Source organism: Numida meleagris, chromosome 1, assembly GCF_002078875.1.
Source record: "Numida meleagris isolate 19003 breed g44 Domestic line chromosome 1, NumMel1.0, whole genome shotgun sequence".
Taxonomy (NCBI): Eukaryota; Metazoa; Chordata; class Aves; order Galliformes; family Numididae; genus Numida; species Numida meleagris.
In genome coordinates this window covers 77,018,579-77,036,499 of record NC_034409.1, presented here as the reverse complement: position 1 = coordinate 77,036,499, position 17,921 = coordinate 77,018,579, and the positions used below count along the sequence as shown (strand labels likewise).

The window sequence follows — 17,921 nt, the reverse complement described above, 5'->3', positions numbered from 1 at the left end:
TGAGGAGCGGCTGAGGGAGCTGGGATTGTTCAGTCTGGAGAAGAGGAGGCTCAGGGGAGACCTCATCGCTCAATATAACTACCTGAAGGGAGGTTATAGTGAGCTGGGGGTCAGCCTCTTCCCTCTTGTAATTAGTGACAGGACGAGGGGGAATGGCCTCAAGTTGCGCCAGGGGAGATTTAGGCTGGACATCAGGAAATACTACTTTTCTGAAAGAGTGGTCAGGCGCTGGAATGGGCTGCCCAGGGAGCTGGTTGAGTCACCGTCCCTGGAGGTGTTCAAGAAACATTTAGATAGAGTGTTGAGGGACACGGTTTAGTGGGGTTATTGGTGGTAGGTGGATGGTTGGACTGGATGATCTTGTAGGTCTTTTCCATCCTAGCTAATTCTATGATTCTATGAAAAGACAAAATCAACCAACTGAGAAGTTTGAGTATTGTCTTTGACAGAATTGAAAGAATAATTTGTTATAGAACTATATTATCAGGCTAGAGGAAAATTACAAGACCTGTTACTCAAAACTGTGTCCTTGCACTAATCTTATTTACATGTTCTCTAACACCACAGAAAAAGTAAACAGCATGTTATGATATCCAGTTGTGACGTGGCTTTGGAATGAACCATGAATGTAGAAGAGAATCTGAATGGCTTAAAGGAAAAACAACATCCCGAACTGTCCCACTAGCTTGAGGACTAAAGTAATAGGAATTTGATAAAGCCCAGTAGTAAGAAGTTAAAGCAAAAAGGATTAAGAAAAATGGTTTCTGCTTCAGACACATTTGCAACAGTAGAATAAGATAAAGTGGATTCTACATGGATACTATATCCATGTAGAATGACTACAGTTGTCAGTGTAGAAGTACAGTGACAAAAAAGACAAATATAAACCTATGGTGCACCAGAAGTAAAGAGATACAGGTTACATAGAGAAAGGCAATGGAGAGATCTTATCAAGAATACACTTAAGTGAACTAAACTGAGTGCGGGCAAAAGACAACAGCATGGCCTGGGCAGGAGTCTAAAAGTTTATAGTTTGTAAGTCTCAGCAAACAAAAATGCAAAAAAAAGGTTTAAATATTCACCACAAATTTGTTGAGATTAAGTAACAGAAAGGAAAGGTGAGGGACGGAGGGGGGGGGAAGTAATTATAAAGGATAAAGGAATAAAGGATATACACTGTTCACAGATATGGAGACTGAAAATTAGAAGACGGTTTGTCAGTTCTCAAACATGATTCTAAGGATTTCCTAAGGAATTCTAAGATTTCCTAAGGAATACCTTAAGAACAGAGGACTGAACTTGATGATTCAGAAAATCTCTTTTTGAAAGACTTCTCTTCAGCAGCATTTTTTATTCACATACTTCCAATAAATTATAAGTTAATGTTATGACAAGTCCTAATCATTCTTTGCACTATGTAGCACTGACAGTCATCCAGGAGTACACTCAGGTATTAAGCAAAAACATATCTGCCTCATTCTCTGTGAAACGGAATAACACAAGAATACTTGGACAGACCACAAGTTCATACAACCAAATAACGACTAAAGTAGGTGCCCTGGAATACATACAATGAGAAAGAAAAAATATAGCACATCCTCTGTGAAAGGTACATTTCTCAGTATAAATAATAAAAACTGTGTAACATGAAAGTGAAGATTTGACAGTTCTGAAGTTACAAGGCTTTATCTGAGAAGACTGCGTTAAATCACTCTGCTGGATACGTAGCTCTTACATACCCTTTTACTTATTAGAGTCCTTATGTGTTACAAGAAAGCTTGAGTAGGAGAGAAATGATCTGCCATGAAGATAACAAGTTAGCAGTGCACAACAGCTGAGTACAGATAAATTGCATTTTACACCAGCAGAATTTTTAGACCAAAGAAAAATGTTCTTTATTGAGTATCATCAGCCCTGCTAATAATTAAATCTATCTGAAACATTGGAAATGTTACCTTTCTTAGTGCTCATCTCAGGTAAAGGCTCTGGTTCTGATAATGGTTGAGTGTTATCTGGAATTACAGGTGGGGGTAGGACAGGGCCAGAATCAGGACTTCTACTCACTGTGCCATCAGCAAACAGAATCTACAGAAACCAAAGACATTAGAGACAAAAATAATTTCAAACACTAATAAGAAGTTTCAAAATAATACGTCACAAATACAATAGTCACTAGAATTTAGTATGTGATGAAGGAAGAAATGTAAGACTCACAGAATAAATGCAAAAAATAAAGAAGCTGTATTAAAAAAAGAAAGGACTGCTGATTAGTTCAGTTCACATACATAATCAGTGGGGATTCTGTTTAGTAACAGGCATTATAAAAATCAAAGGCCATTCTTCGAATGCTTAAGTGGTCAAAGGTTGATGTCTTTTGATGAATGCCACTTTTTCCTAACAGCAGCAACATATCTGTGTCACCATATTTATCTGTATTCAGGTATTCCACATGTCTGGGATTGCTGGTAATCTTCCTAGCCGTCAAGTCTAAGAAAAAGAATTAATGGTTATTCATCTTACTATAGCTGGTTTCTGAGATCTATTGTCCGTAATACGTAACTCTTGATATGCAAGTTTCATTGGGTGGCAGATAAAGTTTAGAATTACCCCATTAATCTCTGAACACATTTACAAATAGAGAACAGATATTCTGTGGAGAAGATGGTACAATGTGGAAAACAAATGGAGAACGTACAGTCGTATCTCAAGAGTTACAGTTCTTGCAAGATGATTAATCATTTCTTTTTCTTTTTGAGTGCTTGTCTATATGCCTTCCATTCTTTTATGACTCATGGATGTTAAAATTAATACAAAGGAGGAGGGACCTAGAATCTGTGCATACAAAGACAGTGGCATGACCATCCTAGGCACATGAGCCCTGTATTCTTCAGTCAGGAGATTGCATCTGGAGGTCGTACAAACAAACAGCAACTAGCTTCCTTGCATTTTTCTGAAATTAATAAGTTTTTCTGAAATCTTGGGTAAATGGTTTAAGATTTAATGTAATGAATGAATATAATGAATTTGTTCTAGGAGTTGCGGTCTACTTAAATGGCAAAAATTGAGGAAATAAGAAACTGTCAAAATTATTCCTGAGTCAAAGCACACAACTTTTCATCAATTTGCTTACCACACACAGAATATTAGACTTAGAAAGGATAATTGCTTGTAGGCTGATTATAGTATCTGCAAAAGTGACATCTAACTTACATTACCGAAAAGGTACCAAAATTCTAGGCAACCTAATTTGTGTAAACAAAGAAGGTACTTAGGAATACAGTTTTTTTGATGAAAATTTAGGATATCTAAAGGTGTCCGCAGGACTGAAAAGTATGTCTTTTCTCAACCTCATACGAAAAAAAGATACAACTCCTCGTGTGTCACCAAAAATACCAAAGACAAACTAACACACACTTCAGATGTTTACATCCAGTAATGCAGTCCTCAAAACTGTATTAAGCTGTTTCCTAATCCCAAAATTGCCTAAACTGGTCACATACCTAAAATTTTCATCATTAAAATTCCTCATGCACATTATGATGTCTGATTCTGAACAAAGCCAAGAGCATTTTTGTCCCAACACTGCTGCAAAGTTCACTTATTAGTTAATTCCTACACTGACAAACTATACATTTTTTTAATGCCTGCTGAGAAGCACAAGTTCAGTGATAATAACACACAGGCTGCTTCCAATGAATTCTACTAAACATACCCAGGTAGATCCATCCATCATGTATCTTATGACAGTTCCTTGACTGGTGATGACTCTTGATACCTCCTGTTCCAATTGACCCGTCACTGATGCATATAGACGAGAGTTCTTCACCTTCTGGGGATAACTTTGCCTAACAAGAATTTTCAAAGCTGGTTGCTTGGCCTTTTCTCTTTTGGTGTCTTCTTGCTTTATTTCACCTTCTATAACCTCATGTTCCTTCTCTTCGCTTTCCACAGTCTTCTCCTCCTTTGCTTCATTTGCTTTGGTCTCACCTTTTTCAGCCTCCTCTTCCTTGGCTTCATATGCTTTGGTCTGCCCTTTCTCAACCTCCTCTTCACTGAGTTTATCTGTTCTAATCTCACCTTTCTCAACCTCATCTTCCTTGGCTTCAGCTGTAGTGGCTTCACCTTCCAAATCTGAAAACAAATTCTGAATTACTTAATGCACACATTCCAACAGTGTTAAACACCCAGCACCCGTGTTGTTTACAGATAACATTCAACTTAAGCTACTAAGACTAACTCCACTTCACTTCCTCTGTAATCCACAGGGAAAGAGACAGTCTCTTTCTTGGAAAACAATTCAATATCTACTCAGAAACTCTGCACCTTCCTGTGGAGGTGTCTGTCTTTCCCACATGAAAAAACAGGGAAATTCGTAGATGGATGCTGAACTTTTGGAAGACTGAAATTAAATAGAGAAATCTCCTAACTGGCCATGAGAAGGAAAAAAATTACTAAGTTTTCACCAAGTTTGAGAATGAATAGAAAATGAACTTAGATATTTTATTTACTTGAATAAATAATGTTTTTAGATTAAATGATGGCCATGTATTGAATGTGCTAATGAGTATGATAGGCAGTTGTGTCAAGAGACTACATGTACACGTACGTTACTGCTCTACTGATCTCAGCTATTCAGTATTTTAACTCATGCTTTGCCAAATTGTGTTTGAAAATCCTCTGTATCCTTTTTACTGTATTTTATATCAGATTGATCATAGCACATTTACCCTAAACTGACAGAATATTATTATATTTGAATTAAAATATGTTATTTATGTTGTGATTACTATTAAATAGACATTATGACAGAATTAGCAATCTGAGATATTAAAAACTTCATACTGTTATGTCTAAATTCATCAAGACAAAAAAAAGATATTTTAATCTGTTATTTTATCTTCTTTAAAAGATGCACATTCTACAGTGGTTCAAAAAACTAGCCTTCAAAACTTTCACCAAGGAAAGTTAATACTAGTCCATTGGGACAGGAGGCATTGAGGCTTCGGAAAGCAAGAGCAGCTGACATCACTTGTGTTTGGGAAGCTGGTTCTTCTACTTCCACCTGCAGAACAAAACACTACTTAGTTTTATTCCACATTTAAAAAGACTTAAGAAAAAGTTAGACTACATTTCAGTTTTACCAAAACATACCAAAAAGTACATTCTATCACTGATTTGTAGCATTTTGAAAGTGTATGGATTCTGAAGTGGAAACATTAGCATAATCAAAGAAAATAAAGCATCTTATTTAATTCATCTTTATTAACCTTTGAAGAAAAACCCTTCCTGACTTTATTCATTTTGCTGAGTCATTAAGCTATCTTGTGTACCGTGTCAGGATGAAATAAAAGGTTACATGAAGCAGAAGAGCACTGAGTTTGTATCAGCTATTCTACCTTTAATTGTTAAAAATAACACTACTTTAAATCTGCTGGAAATATGGCGGACTTGAGAAGAGCACAGGAAGGAATGCTTGGCAGACAAAAAGCGTAATTCTCTGCACTACTTGGTTGTGGAAACTGTCCTAATGAATAGAAAAGATGAGGATGACCTAAAGAATGTTTGAAGACTCTGGAAAATTTAGGAAAAATACAACAATGGATCCTTTGATGTCAACCTGATAGAAACACAATGTGACAATGAACTATACTATACCAATAATTGTAAGATGAAAACAGTTCTGGGTTGCAGATGAAGGTAAGAGAGAACTAGTCCTGGTATTATCCTGTATTCTTAATTTATATGGACAGAAACATAGGGAAAAATAGGGAAATTTTTTAGACAAAGGATTCTGTACATTTTATGGTTACTTTACATAATATCACTTGGTAATTAAGGCTACCCTCATTACCATAAGATCACAGTCACATGATCATGGGGCAGATATCACAGAATGGAGTGGAAGTAACCCCCAGTTGTCCTCTAGTTCTCCTTTTCCAACGGTAGAAAAATTATATTTTTAGAGAAAACTGGTAGTGTAACCTAGCCTAAAAGTTTCCGGGGCTAGACACTTCCTAGTTTCCCTAGGCAAGTCTATTCCAATCATTACCTTTACTGAGATTTTCCTAGTGATCAGCCTGAACCATTCTGACAAAAAATTAATTTACTTCTGATGATTTCTTCTGGTTATATGGGCTAGCATTAAGAGATCTTGTTGCCCCTCTACCAGTTTATTGCAAGCTGTTCTGTCTCTCAACTCCGGAGCAAACAAATCCGAACCAAGTCTTTTAACCTTTCCTCATTGGTAAAGTTTTCTAGACTTCTGATTGTTTTTAGTGCTTTCCTTAGAACTATTTAACGTGGCCCATAATTTTCTTAAACAGTCTTAATGGGAAGAATAATTTCACATACTCAGCAGGCTATACTTCTGTTTATTTATCTTAGTATGGTGTTCGCCCTTTTCACAGCAAGATGGCATTACTGACTTATACATAGCTTTTGATCCTTTTCAACTATCGGACCTTCTCCTGCATAACTGTCATTGATAAAACGGTCATACATTCTATAGATTACTGATTATTTATACACAATTATAGATCCTAGTACATTGTTTTACTGAATTACATTCTGTTTTCCAGACAACTTTCATGTGACTTTGTCAAATTCACCTTAGATTATAATGTTGTCCTCCAAAATACTTGCGGATTCGCACAGCTAGGTACCACATGCACCAGCAAAGGAATATTGTTTGTCTTACAGAGTTTTTATTAAAATACCAAAAGTTAATAGACTGAAGACACTTCACTTTCGGAAAAAGAGAAAGATGTTTTGACAGAATATTATTGCTAGGGGAGTTTGTGTAGGGTGCATATGTACCATACAACTGTGATATGTTATTGTTAGTGCTGTCTGGTAAGCTCCCATGCTTGCGCTCTTGAAGTATCTAGTTAAACTTGAGGAAATTAGGTCAGCAGGAGTTTTTGTGGATATGGGCAGAATCCAAGATGAAAGAAGAGCCACAGCATAACCTCATTCACTAGGTACCACAGAGCAGTGTAGCTATTTCATATCAGAGAGTCTTCCAGGGATATTCTAAAAACTTTCAGTATCTTTTCACTCTTGTCTTTCTTACTACCCTCTCCTGTCACTTAATATGTGCTGGAAACTATCTCCTGTTTCAAATATATCTGTATTGGATTTAACCCTTCATTTCCATGTTGCCTAGTCTACATTTTTGAACAGTTCAGGCTAGCTCTGTTAACATAATTACGATCCCCATTCAACCTTCCTTGCCAAGAGAGCTAAGAATACGCATCATAAACCGCTGAAGAACGCATAGCAGGAGTGATTTTGAAATAAGTGGCCAAAGTGACAAGTGCAACCCATTTCTCCCTCACTCACATGTTTCCATGGCAAAAAATATTCTCACAGAACTTTGTGGAAGACATTCAAAATCAAACGCTATGTACTTCTGAGGCACATGGCCCTGTAATTTCCACCCTACTTTGCAGTACGTATTCCATATTCCATAAAAGAAATGCAGAATCTACTTCTAAAGCGTCATCCATCTTTTCCAAAGCCCTGTCCTGCGATACAAGTTCTTCAGCCACAGGCAAAAGCAGCTTCCTGGTTGCTGGACCCTGGCTAGCAGATAGTTGGAAAGACCAAATTGCAAAGCAAGCTTTTGAAAAAATGTCTTTGTTAATTAAGCTAAATATTGAGTGCTCCACTTGGGTCATAACTCCAGGAAAGGGTATATGCTTGAGGGAGGGAGGCTAGAAAGCTGCCCAGCAGTAAAAGGCCTGATTGTGCTCATTGACAGCTGGCTGAACATGAGCCAGCAGCGTGATGAGGTGCCTTGTATCAGAAATAGTGCAGTCAGGAGGACTAGAAAAGGGATTGTCCCTCTGTATCTGGTACCTGTGAGACTACATCTTGAATACTGTGTTTAGTTTTGGGCCCCTCACTACAAGAAAGATGTTGAGTTGCCGGACTGCATTCAGAGAGGGCCAACAAAGCTGATGAAGGGACTAAAAAACAAGACATATGAGGAACGAGGCTGAGAGAACTGGGGCTGCTGAGTTTGGAGAAAAGGAAGCCTAGGGGAGATGTCACTGCTCTCTATAGCTACCTGAAAGGAAGTTATACAGAGGTGGCTACTGGCTTATTTTCTCAGCTGATAAGAGAAAGCACACAAATAAATGGCCGCAAGTTACACCAAGAGAGGTTTAGATATGATATTAGAAAGAATTTTTTCATGGTTAGATATTGGAACATGCAGTCCATGAAGGTGGTGGAGTTGCCATTTCTTAAGTTATTTAAGGGATTTACGGACATGGTGTTTATGGACATGGTTTAGTGACAGATTAGGTAGTGTTAGGTCGATGGTTGGACTTGATGTTCTTAAGGGTCTTCTCCAATTGATTCTAATGATTCTATGAATCTAGTTTGGTTGGTTGAAGACTTTCCAATACAGACTTCAGAAAGCACAGAGAAGTTCTCTTATTTGATTAAAATAAAAAGTTTAACCATGGAAAAAGTGTTAACCATGGAAATTCCGTGCAAACACAAGGAAGAATTTCTTTACTGTGAGAGTGACAGAGCACTGGAACAGACTGCCCAGAGAGCAGATATCTCTCTGGAGATATTAAAAACCCACCTGAATGCCTTCCTGTGTGACCTACCGTAGGGAGCCTGCTTTAGTAGGAGGGTTGGACTAGATGATCACTGGAGGTCCCTTCTAACCCCTACAATTCTGTAATGCTGTGTAAAAACTAATTTCTAAAGCAGTTCTAGTCAGTGAGAATGCAACAGGTGCAACTGTAAAACCAAAAATCAACATAAGTATGTGGATACTGTTCTACTTCACAAAGCCTTAAAGGCTACCTTAATAAACAGCTGTCAATATTTACAACTGAGAACAACTAGAGAAGTAAAACAATCCATAGAAACACCATGAATTATTAGGAATTTGTTAAAACACTTCTCAAAATCCTCTGAGAAGTATATATGTGTCTGTTACATAAGTGTACACATTTAAATTTTTGCTTGTTTCTTTCCTACGTTTAGTGGACAATGTCTGTTTTCTTACCTTTCCTTCTTGTTTTTCATGGTTGTCTGGTGGTGAAGAGCTTATTCTGCTAATGCTTGATTTTGTAGATGGCAGAGATTTTCCTGATTTTTGTTTGACTGACTTATCTTTTTTTCCTGAAGCTGATGTAGTAGAAGGAGGAACAGTCAGAATATGAACAGAAGGAACGTTCAGAATTGCTGCTAAGACAGGATCTGTTTCATCACCTAAAAAAGGGAAAAACGTTATTTTTAAGGCAATTAAGTTTCATAGAAGTAGACTGCTACATTCAGTTTTGACAAGATTCTATACTCTAAATTTTACCTCTGAAATAATGAATTCAGTGGTATCAGACAGATTTCAGTAACACGATTTAACCAGTTCATGGAGAGAAAATTTGGATTACATGCCATTAGCCTTCTACATTAGGAATGGATGATGTGTAAGAACAGCCTAAGCCAGAATGTTTCTGGTTAGAATGCGTCTGAGCACTTAAAATACAAACACCCACAAGGGGAATGTAGGCATAAGCAAGTGATTTCAGGAAAACTGCAAACACTTGAAGAATGCCAGTCAGCATTGCTGCACTAAAGCTCAACAGGCAAAGATTATTCTAATCTAGAACAGGTTGCCTATTGGATATGTGAAAAAAGCCTGATCATCACAGCTGATATGTAGCTGTTTAATTAGACAACTCACTTTTACACCAAAATACAAGAGTTCTCATAGTCCACTACATTGTGGATACTATCTTTACCCAATTTTAAATAGGTCTTTTTTTTACAAAATCACTTGAAAAATATATTTGAATAATTAAAATGGACTATACAGTTGAATGGTTTACCATGGTCCACACACAGCTGCATTCAATTAAATGTTTTCATACTTTAAGAACTAAAAAATGCTGGGATTATTTTTTGATCAGAAGAGGGTTTCACTTTTATCCGTCTGATGGTTTCAGTGGCCTTTCAAATGCAATGGAGACAAAAAGCTCTTGGTAAAAGCAGACGCTATTTTCACTGTGGTTTTGTGAAGCAATTGCTTCCAGTTGGTGAAAGTGTTTATTGAAAAGCTGAGAGAAATCCCTCATTATGACTGCACAACTAGAACCTAGAGTCCAACTCCTAACACAAAATGAAAATTCCTTAATCATCTATATAAGTTAACAAAAATATTATTTCTTGGAAAACCAGAAAGACTCCTCAACAAATCACATTTTCTTTGGCTCAAATTAATTCGCTGATTTTGCTGGACTACTTAATAACAATACTTGTGAATTTCTCCCTTCACTGCTCTGTTTTCACAGTAAGTAAAAAAGTATGAAGACCTCCTTCCGTTTTGAAATTTGAATCACAGAATATTCTTGACAATGTAATCTCACCTCAAGCCTTGCTGAAAATTCCCCACCATGTGGTAACAGCTGCTAAGAAAGGCAGAATTGCATGCAACAAATTATTGAGTTAAGGGGTGCATGAAAAAATAAAAAAAGAAGATGAATTCCCCCTTTGGTTCTCAAATATCCTCTTCTATTTGCTTATTTTACCTGCTGTCTTCCCTGTAGGTCCGTAATAGCTCAGGGACAGCTGGATTCCATTTTCCAAGGTGGCTGAAAAAGATCCAAACTTGCTCACAGCTTTCTTTTGATTTTTGTTTTTTCCTTTAAAAAAAATCAGAATCAATTTTAAAGACAGCAACACGTTGCAGAACCATCTGACCTGAAAACCAAAGACCAATCTGAACAGTGGCACATTAATGTGGATGACTAACTTGTAAAACAAATTAATATAGAGCAGGGAAAACTTTGTAAGAGTGATACCTGTGAAGCATTGCCTGTCATTCCACTCATAGGGTAGTATGTAGTAGTCAGTTTTGTGTAATGTACCTATAGTCTCCCATCTGTATTCTAATTAGCTAAGTCAATTAATAGCAACAATTACTGAAAAGTCTTTGTGAATTTAAACAAGAAATGAAACAAGTTATGGAGTCAAGGACCTTCATTTCCCTTCTTGGCTGACAATAATGCTGAACTGCTCATTTCTATCACACAGAGGATTCCCATTTAGATAGGAAGTAAGCCTCCCATTGGTGCTGAATGAATACAAGTGGCTTGAGATGCTAACACTGTGATTGAAAGTGCCACCTGATAGACCTTAAAATGACATATGACAACTTTCAGAAGGGCGGGCAAGAAAGATCTCATCTGTGGAAGGGATGCAAATTTTCTATTCATCCAACCTACTATTATTTCACTGGTGGCAGCTGCTGCCAAGGAGAGGAGCAGGAACAAGATGCTTTATAATGCTGAAGAGTAAAAGAACTAATGCTCCTACCTCAAGTTAGACTTTTCCAATACTCCCCAGTTCTGCATGAGCAATCCTGCAGTGTTTAGGGCAAATAAATACATACACAAATCATTACAGACCACATTCCCTCTTGGAACCACCCTCAGATGGTTTCAGAATAGAATGGGATTCAATACTTGTGAGCGTCATTTATAAACATGCCAACAAGCAATAGCTATTGCTGAACTGCAGAAAGGATCTGTTTCCACACCAAAGGTCCTGAGGAAGCACTAATTCTACAGCTGTACGTCCCACAAAAGAAGACTCAGTTCAAAGGGGAAAGACTTTTCAGAGCAGAAATTTAGTCTGGATATAGTAAAGAGAATTCAGTTTGCATCCTCTGAGTCTTTCCCAGGCCATGTTAAGATCAGCAGTCCTGTACTAAAGATTAGAATTCTTCTCTTAAGGAATGGTGAATCTTTTCAGTGATTTCCATGCTTAAAAAAGTGGTTTGCATCTGCCGTACTATGCTTATTTCTACAACTTGATAAGATTTCTGCATGATGCTTAAGATAGCAAACTGGATTACTATTTAATCTTTTGTTTTTTAATGACTGGGTCTTACTCTGATCTCAGATACAAAGAGTTGTCCCACCCTGTAAGTTGTCATTCCAAATAACACAGTTTGCAAGGGTGAGGACAGAGGATGGAGCACCCTCTCTGCCATCTTTGTCATCTCGTGACTCAGAGGCTTCAAAGACTATTTCAGCTCCAGTAAGCTGGGGCTGTACTAGATCTGCAAGTTTCCAGGATGCCCCCACAGATTTCAATTGGAAGATTGGTCGCTGAAAAAAATATTTCTACCTCTTCTCTGGACTTCTGATTGGGTCAGTAAATTGTAAAACAGACAGTAGTGACCAGAACACTACACATTCACTCTACTTGTTTTTTTTTTTTTTTTTGGATGAGTGGTGCTAATAACATTTCACTTAAACCTCACATTCACAGAGATTTTGATATCTGTATAATTTTGAATGATGCCCAATAACATATTCTTGCCCACATTCTTCATTTGAAAGTATGCATCTATTCACAGCAACACTGATCTAATTTACTCTTTGCAATTAGGAATTTATTTTATGTTAGTTGATAAGGTTTACATCCGACTACTAAATATGTCAAACTATTAATTCTTTATTTAAGAAATAAAGAATATTTAATTCTAAATCAGTGATGTCAAGCCACTAACCTGGTGCAATTTTCTGTTCTTCGTTATTTTCTTGCACTTCAATTTCTGTTAAGTTTTTCTTGGGGTCTGTGATATGGATGAAGAAGTTGTGGTTGTCCTTTACCACTTTCACCTTTACCAAAGTTAGACCTACAAAGCAATGAAATACTATTATTGCTTTCACTAGTCTTCAGTACTGATTCGTGCCCCTCAAAAAAGCCTGCACTTGCAACTATAAGTCATATAAAAAATAAAATTGTTCAGAAGTGGACCCAATTCCTTACTATTAGGCAAAGACGACCAAATTAAGGTTATCTGAGTTTAGATTATCTTACTAAATATTTAGAAAACTTCCTGACAATTAGAACCGATAGACTGCAGAATAACCCTGTTACTCACACTAAACAATTATATGGGATATGCATTCATGTAATACATTGCATTGGCTGCCATTGAATAATTCTAATTTTTAATACTTTATGAATTGTTAACCTACAATACTTAAACTTCAGTGGTAATAAAATCTAACATGGAATTACATGGTACTGTCACAGTATCTTTAACAGAATTTCTACTACTGAGATGTGAAAAAGCATTTATGGATAAAGGAAACATCGCCATCAGTTATTAACTGAGTCAAAGCAAAGTGTAAAGAGTCAAAGAATCACCTTTTACAAACTCTATCTTCTCTACCTGAATCTGTCCTCCGTCAGATGGGAAAAGATAGTGATTGATTCCAGATACTTGAATGAGACTCTCCCCTGTGTTGTAACCAAGAAACTGAAAAAAAAACAGGTTTTAGATGATGGGTAAATGAGAAAGGCAGAAGCTGTGGAAGAGGCAAAGGACAGATAATCACACTAACATGTTTAGACATTTAATTAATGGAATCATAACTTTAACAGATATATGGCATGTTACTCTCATATCTGAGTAATATTTTCTAACTGAAGTAACTTGTTCTACATGAGTGCAGAATCTAGTTATTCAGTTGTACGCAGCCACCGTGGGAACTGAAAAGTAGCAAATAGGCTGGTGGCTTAATAAATAAAAGAAGGAAACTAAAATTCTGGCCAAGTACAAAGAGGTAAAATACAAACTACAATGCTGTGGGTTTTGTATGTCAAAACCAAACCACATAAGGATTGATTTCCAGCATCTAGATTTAGGAATTCAGGCATTGAGTGTACTCAGGCAAGTTCAGACTACACAGTTACATATCTATGATTTTGCAGTGTGTACTCAAGCAAGTTTAGACTAAAGTATACTGACATATAGTCACTTTATCTGCAGTACATAACCATTGTTTACATCTAGAAAATGGGATTTTGTGCCATAAAGGAACTCTGCGCTTCCTTATTTACATTCCTAAATTTCAAAGAGATGTAGGTAATGAAAGTAGGAGAAGTACTTTCATGAATCTGAATCTTCTGTTTTCATAGATTTATGTCCAGAAAACTTCAAGGAGAAGTAGGATATTATCCATAACTGTCATTTCCTAGTACTGCAACAATAAATTGCTTTTGGAATATCTAGTCTAATACTTGTTTTGCAGGTATATAGTTTTCTGGTGTGTAGTGAGAAGAAAACCCTGGAATGATAGTCTTGGATGTAAGGCTTACTCTGCAAATTATAATCCAGTGCAAGCTGCCTAAAAATTGTTTGGATACAATTAGTAAAGAGTTCCCCCAGTAAGAAATATCTCTGTTAGCGTAACAGGCAGAATAGCTTGTATTATGATACTCCAAGGACATGAATTTTGAAACGGGAAATGGAAGAAACAGCGGATTCCTTTTACTTAATTTCCAATGTGGATAGCCAAAACTTCAGCCAGGTCTAGCAGTCCCCAGATAAATGAATTTGAACGGGTCCTTATGTTCCCTTTTCCTACCTTCTCCCATGAATCATAGAATCATAGAATTAGTTAGGTTGGAAAAGACCTACAAGATCATCCAGTCCAACCATCCACCTACCACCAATAACCCCACTAAACCATGTCTCTCAACGCTCTATCTAAATGTTTCTTGAACACCTCCAGGGACGGTGACTCAACCAGCTCCCTGGGCAGCCCATTCCAGCGCCTGACCACTCTTTCAGAGAAGTAGTGTTTCCTAATGTCCAGTGACACTTCTTCGGGCAAAATGTCCTAATGTCCAGAATGACACTTCTTTGGGCAAAATTAATCCCATGAATATATTAACCAGGGACACAAAACCAGTATCAATTTATCTTTGTGTTTATATCATATCCATTTAAAAACATCCAAGTTAATTAAATAGTCTTGTGTAATATAGTCTTAAATGCCAGAAAACGCATTTCAAAACTTTTAGAAAGCAAGCTGCTGCTGAAATGATGGAATCAAATGGGACCTAGTTATGCTTAATTACTCCTGAACTTCAGTTTCATAAAGGATTATAGCTTTGCTAATCTTAGCTATATATAAATAGATGACACTCTCCTAATGTGGTAAAATAATACGTCTCTTTACCTTATAAATTTTCTCAGAATGTGTTTCTGGGATGCTGGAATCCTCCACAGCTTCAGGGAGTTTTGCTGGCTCATCCTTAAGCTTCTCTTTGGAAGTTGTCTTATTGGAATCTTCACTTTCTTCACATATTACTGTCTCCTGTCTTTTCATTTTACCACTTAAATTTTCTTTTTTTGCTTTTTTCTCTTCCTTAAGTCGTTCTTCCTCTAGTAATTGATTCTGTTTCTCTTTACTAGCCTAAATTAAATTTCAGTAGTTCAAGTTACTTTCTAGTCCATGATATTTCATATGTGAAAAGGGTATGATTAAACAAACTCAAAATAACGTAGGTTCCTTTGGTCTTCTAAGTAACTAATTTTTTTAAAACTTGTCTACAGTTTTACAATATTACACACTATATTTTTGCACAAAATTACTGACACATTCAATTCACAGGATCAGTCATTCTTGATCACAGGAGATGTATCAGATGATAATTTGTATCTTACACATTCAGTCGTAAGTGAATCATTCATTTTTAGTTCACTTTTTCACAATGTTTATCACCGTATCAGAATGAATCACTGACTGAATTTATTCCCAAATTGTGAGATAAAATAGTTTTATTCTTTTACAGAAAGAGGAAAGATGTATTAAGACCAGAATTATTAACCTGTATCAAGAAGTCAACTTAAGGCATCTGATATTTTCCAGGTTAGCATTTTATGTTCTAAGCACACCAAAGCACTAACGTTATTGTAGAAGAAACGGTAAGCATTCACAATTACAAGTTAGGCTAATGCCTAACTTGAGCTATGTCAGATCAAGTTGAGTACCCACGGACTGGTTAACACCATTTCATAGCTACATTCCAGTGATAGTACTTTAAGTGCAGAGCACTGCACACAGTAAGAAAGATGAGGTAGATATACTATAGATGTAAACAGTCAAAAAAACGCAAGGGAGTGCCACATCGGTTAAGCTAGATCTACACAGTACAATGGATAGTGCAAGTATATATAAGTCTACGTAAGAATGAAAGCATGCCTTTCCGGCAAATCAGTGTTATGCAGTCAATTTCAGAAACATACCTATTTTTGCCTTACCTTAAGAGAACCCTCTCTAATAAAAGGATCTCTTTCATTGCTGGATTGAGATTCTATAATGGTGTCCATTATGCTCTCAGGTCTTGATGTGCTGTCTTTGAGAAAAGAAGGAGGAATAACTGTGATTATAAATAGGTGAAAATTGAATAACTGTAGAAAAAAAAAGGTTCATAAATAAAAATAAAAAAGGTGCAAGTAAATAAAATAAAATATACATTGGTAAATAGTAAAATATACAAGTATAAAAACAGAATAAAGTCAATGTTAAATATTTTTAGCGATATAATAGGCTATTCAGATTAGAAGAAATTTATCTCACAACTAGTATTAATTGGCATTTGTAACTGGGGGCCATATGTTCCTTTGGTCAGTTTGGGTCAGCGGTCCTCACTGTGTTCCCTCCTAGCTTCATGTGCACTCCCAACCTCCTTCTTGGCAGGGTAGTGTGAGAAGCAGAAAAACACTTTATGCGAGCACTGCTCAGCTGCAACTGAAACACTGGGGTGTTGTCAATGTTATTTTCCTCCTAAATCCAAAACACAGCACCATATTAGACGCTACAAAGAAAATTAGCTTTAATTCAGCCAAAACCGGGAGAGCTGCATGGGTACAAGAGATGATTCTAAAGTCACAACTGTCTTTTTGGTTCTCAGGCTATAATCAGAAGCATTAAGTTAGTTAAGGAATGGCAATCTGATTTTTGTAAATGGCAATTTTTAGTGCCAGAAGGTTTCAAAGTAGATTCTCAAAGAAAATGAGTAAAGTAAAGGCTAAATAACAAATCATTTTTAATTCCATTTAAATACACAAATAGAAAATTTAGACAAAAACTCTCTCTTTTGCCAATAATTGTGTTCAAGATTTTGTTGCCTGTTTAGCATTTATTGCATGAACTGCTTACAATTTTCATTATTCAAAATGCTGCTTGTAATTAAAGTTTGTTTTGCTGTCTAGTTAATTCCAGTTTCCAGTTTTAGCTTCTAGTCCACAGCTTCTGACTTCCAGCTTTTATCCTGCTCTTAAAAAAAGTTGCCAACTTCAACTACTGCTCATCTCTTCATATGTTTAGCCACATAACAGAGATTCATAGTTGTATGTAATCTTTCAGTACCTGTACTGAAAGGTACTGAAAAGGTAAATTTACATTAAGGGACTCAAGTTTGCAAAATCAAGGATAATGCAGAGTTTTTAAGTACACGTATTTAATTAATTTCAAAAGATGTTTATGTATATACAGATGACAAGACATGCTTGCCCTATAAAAAATACATGGGATTCTACTATGAACAACTTTGGGTCTCAGCACTTATCACGAAGAATGAATTTTCTAGGATAAAACAGAAAGATACCTACTTGTAGCTTTCTTAGAGAAGCCAGGCTTTTTGACAGCACTGTTGGAAAATTCAGATGGTCCTTCTGTCATGCCTCCTCCCAGTTTAAGAGCTTCTATTTCCCTAGCTATTTTCTCTTCTTGGTACTTGACTTCTTCTTCTTTCACCCAGTCTTCAATTGAGCTGGCCACCAGCTCAAGATAGTTCCTGAAAAGCATAATATTTATCAATTTACTATGACACAATTTGTGCTAAGATGATTTCAGGTAAAAAAAAAAAATTCATTTGGCTTCTCAATTTCTTATATAAATATTATGCAGTAACCTTTGAGAGAGGGGTTGTGTTTAACAGAATTTCTCTCTCTTTTTTTTTTTAATACAGACACTGGTACTTTTGCCCAAATGATACTTGTATAAATATCTTATGTTTGGGATTTGGGTTCTCCTGACCGCAAAGAGATAGTAGAAACTTGTCTTCCAAAGAACACTTGCCATCAA

At 36.5% G+C, this 17,921-nt stretch overlaps 1 protein-coding gene across 11 annotated transcripts in view; it reads right to left on the bottom strand.

Annotated features, from left to right (window-relative positions):
- Nucleotides 1-17,921, bottom strand: part of SPAG17 (sperm associated antigen 17) — a 98,347-nt gene that overhangs the window by 30,849 nt on the left and 49,577 nt on the right. For 10 of the 11 annotated variants that reach the window (XR_002438758.1, XR_002438765.1, XM_021396965.1 and 7 more), the window contains 10 exons: nucleotides 17,447-17,631; nucleotides 16,094-16,188; nucleotides 15,009-15,245; nucleotides 13,189-13,300; nucleotides 12,542-12,670; nucleotides 10,554-10,667; nucleotides 9,032-9,237; nucleotides 4,942-5,062; nucleotides 3,713-4,131; nucleotides 1,956-2,085 (listed from right to left, as the gene is read on the bottom strand). Coding sequence is in view for 9 of the 11 variants with exons in the window: in XM_021396965.1 (XP_021252640.1) it covers nucleotides 1,956-2,085; nucleotides 3,713-4,131; nucleotides 4,942-5,062; nucleotides 9,032-9,237; nucleotides 10,554-10,667; nucleotides 12,542-12,670; nucleotides 13,189-13,300; nucleotides 15,009-15,245; nucleotides 16,094-16,188; nucleotides 17,447-17,631 (1,748 nt within the window). In the remaining 2 variants the exon portion in view is untranslated. The remainder of the gene's footprint in view (nucleotides 1-1,955; nucleotides 2,086-3,712; nucleotides 4,132-4,941; nucleotides 5,063-9,031; nucleotides 9,238-10,553; nucleotides 10,668-12,541; nucleotides 12,671-13,188; nucleotides 13,301-15,008; nucleotides 15,246-16,093; nucleotides 16,189-17,446; nucleotides 17,632-17,921) is intronic. The other variant, XM_021396976.1, reaches the window with a different exon arrangement.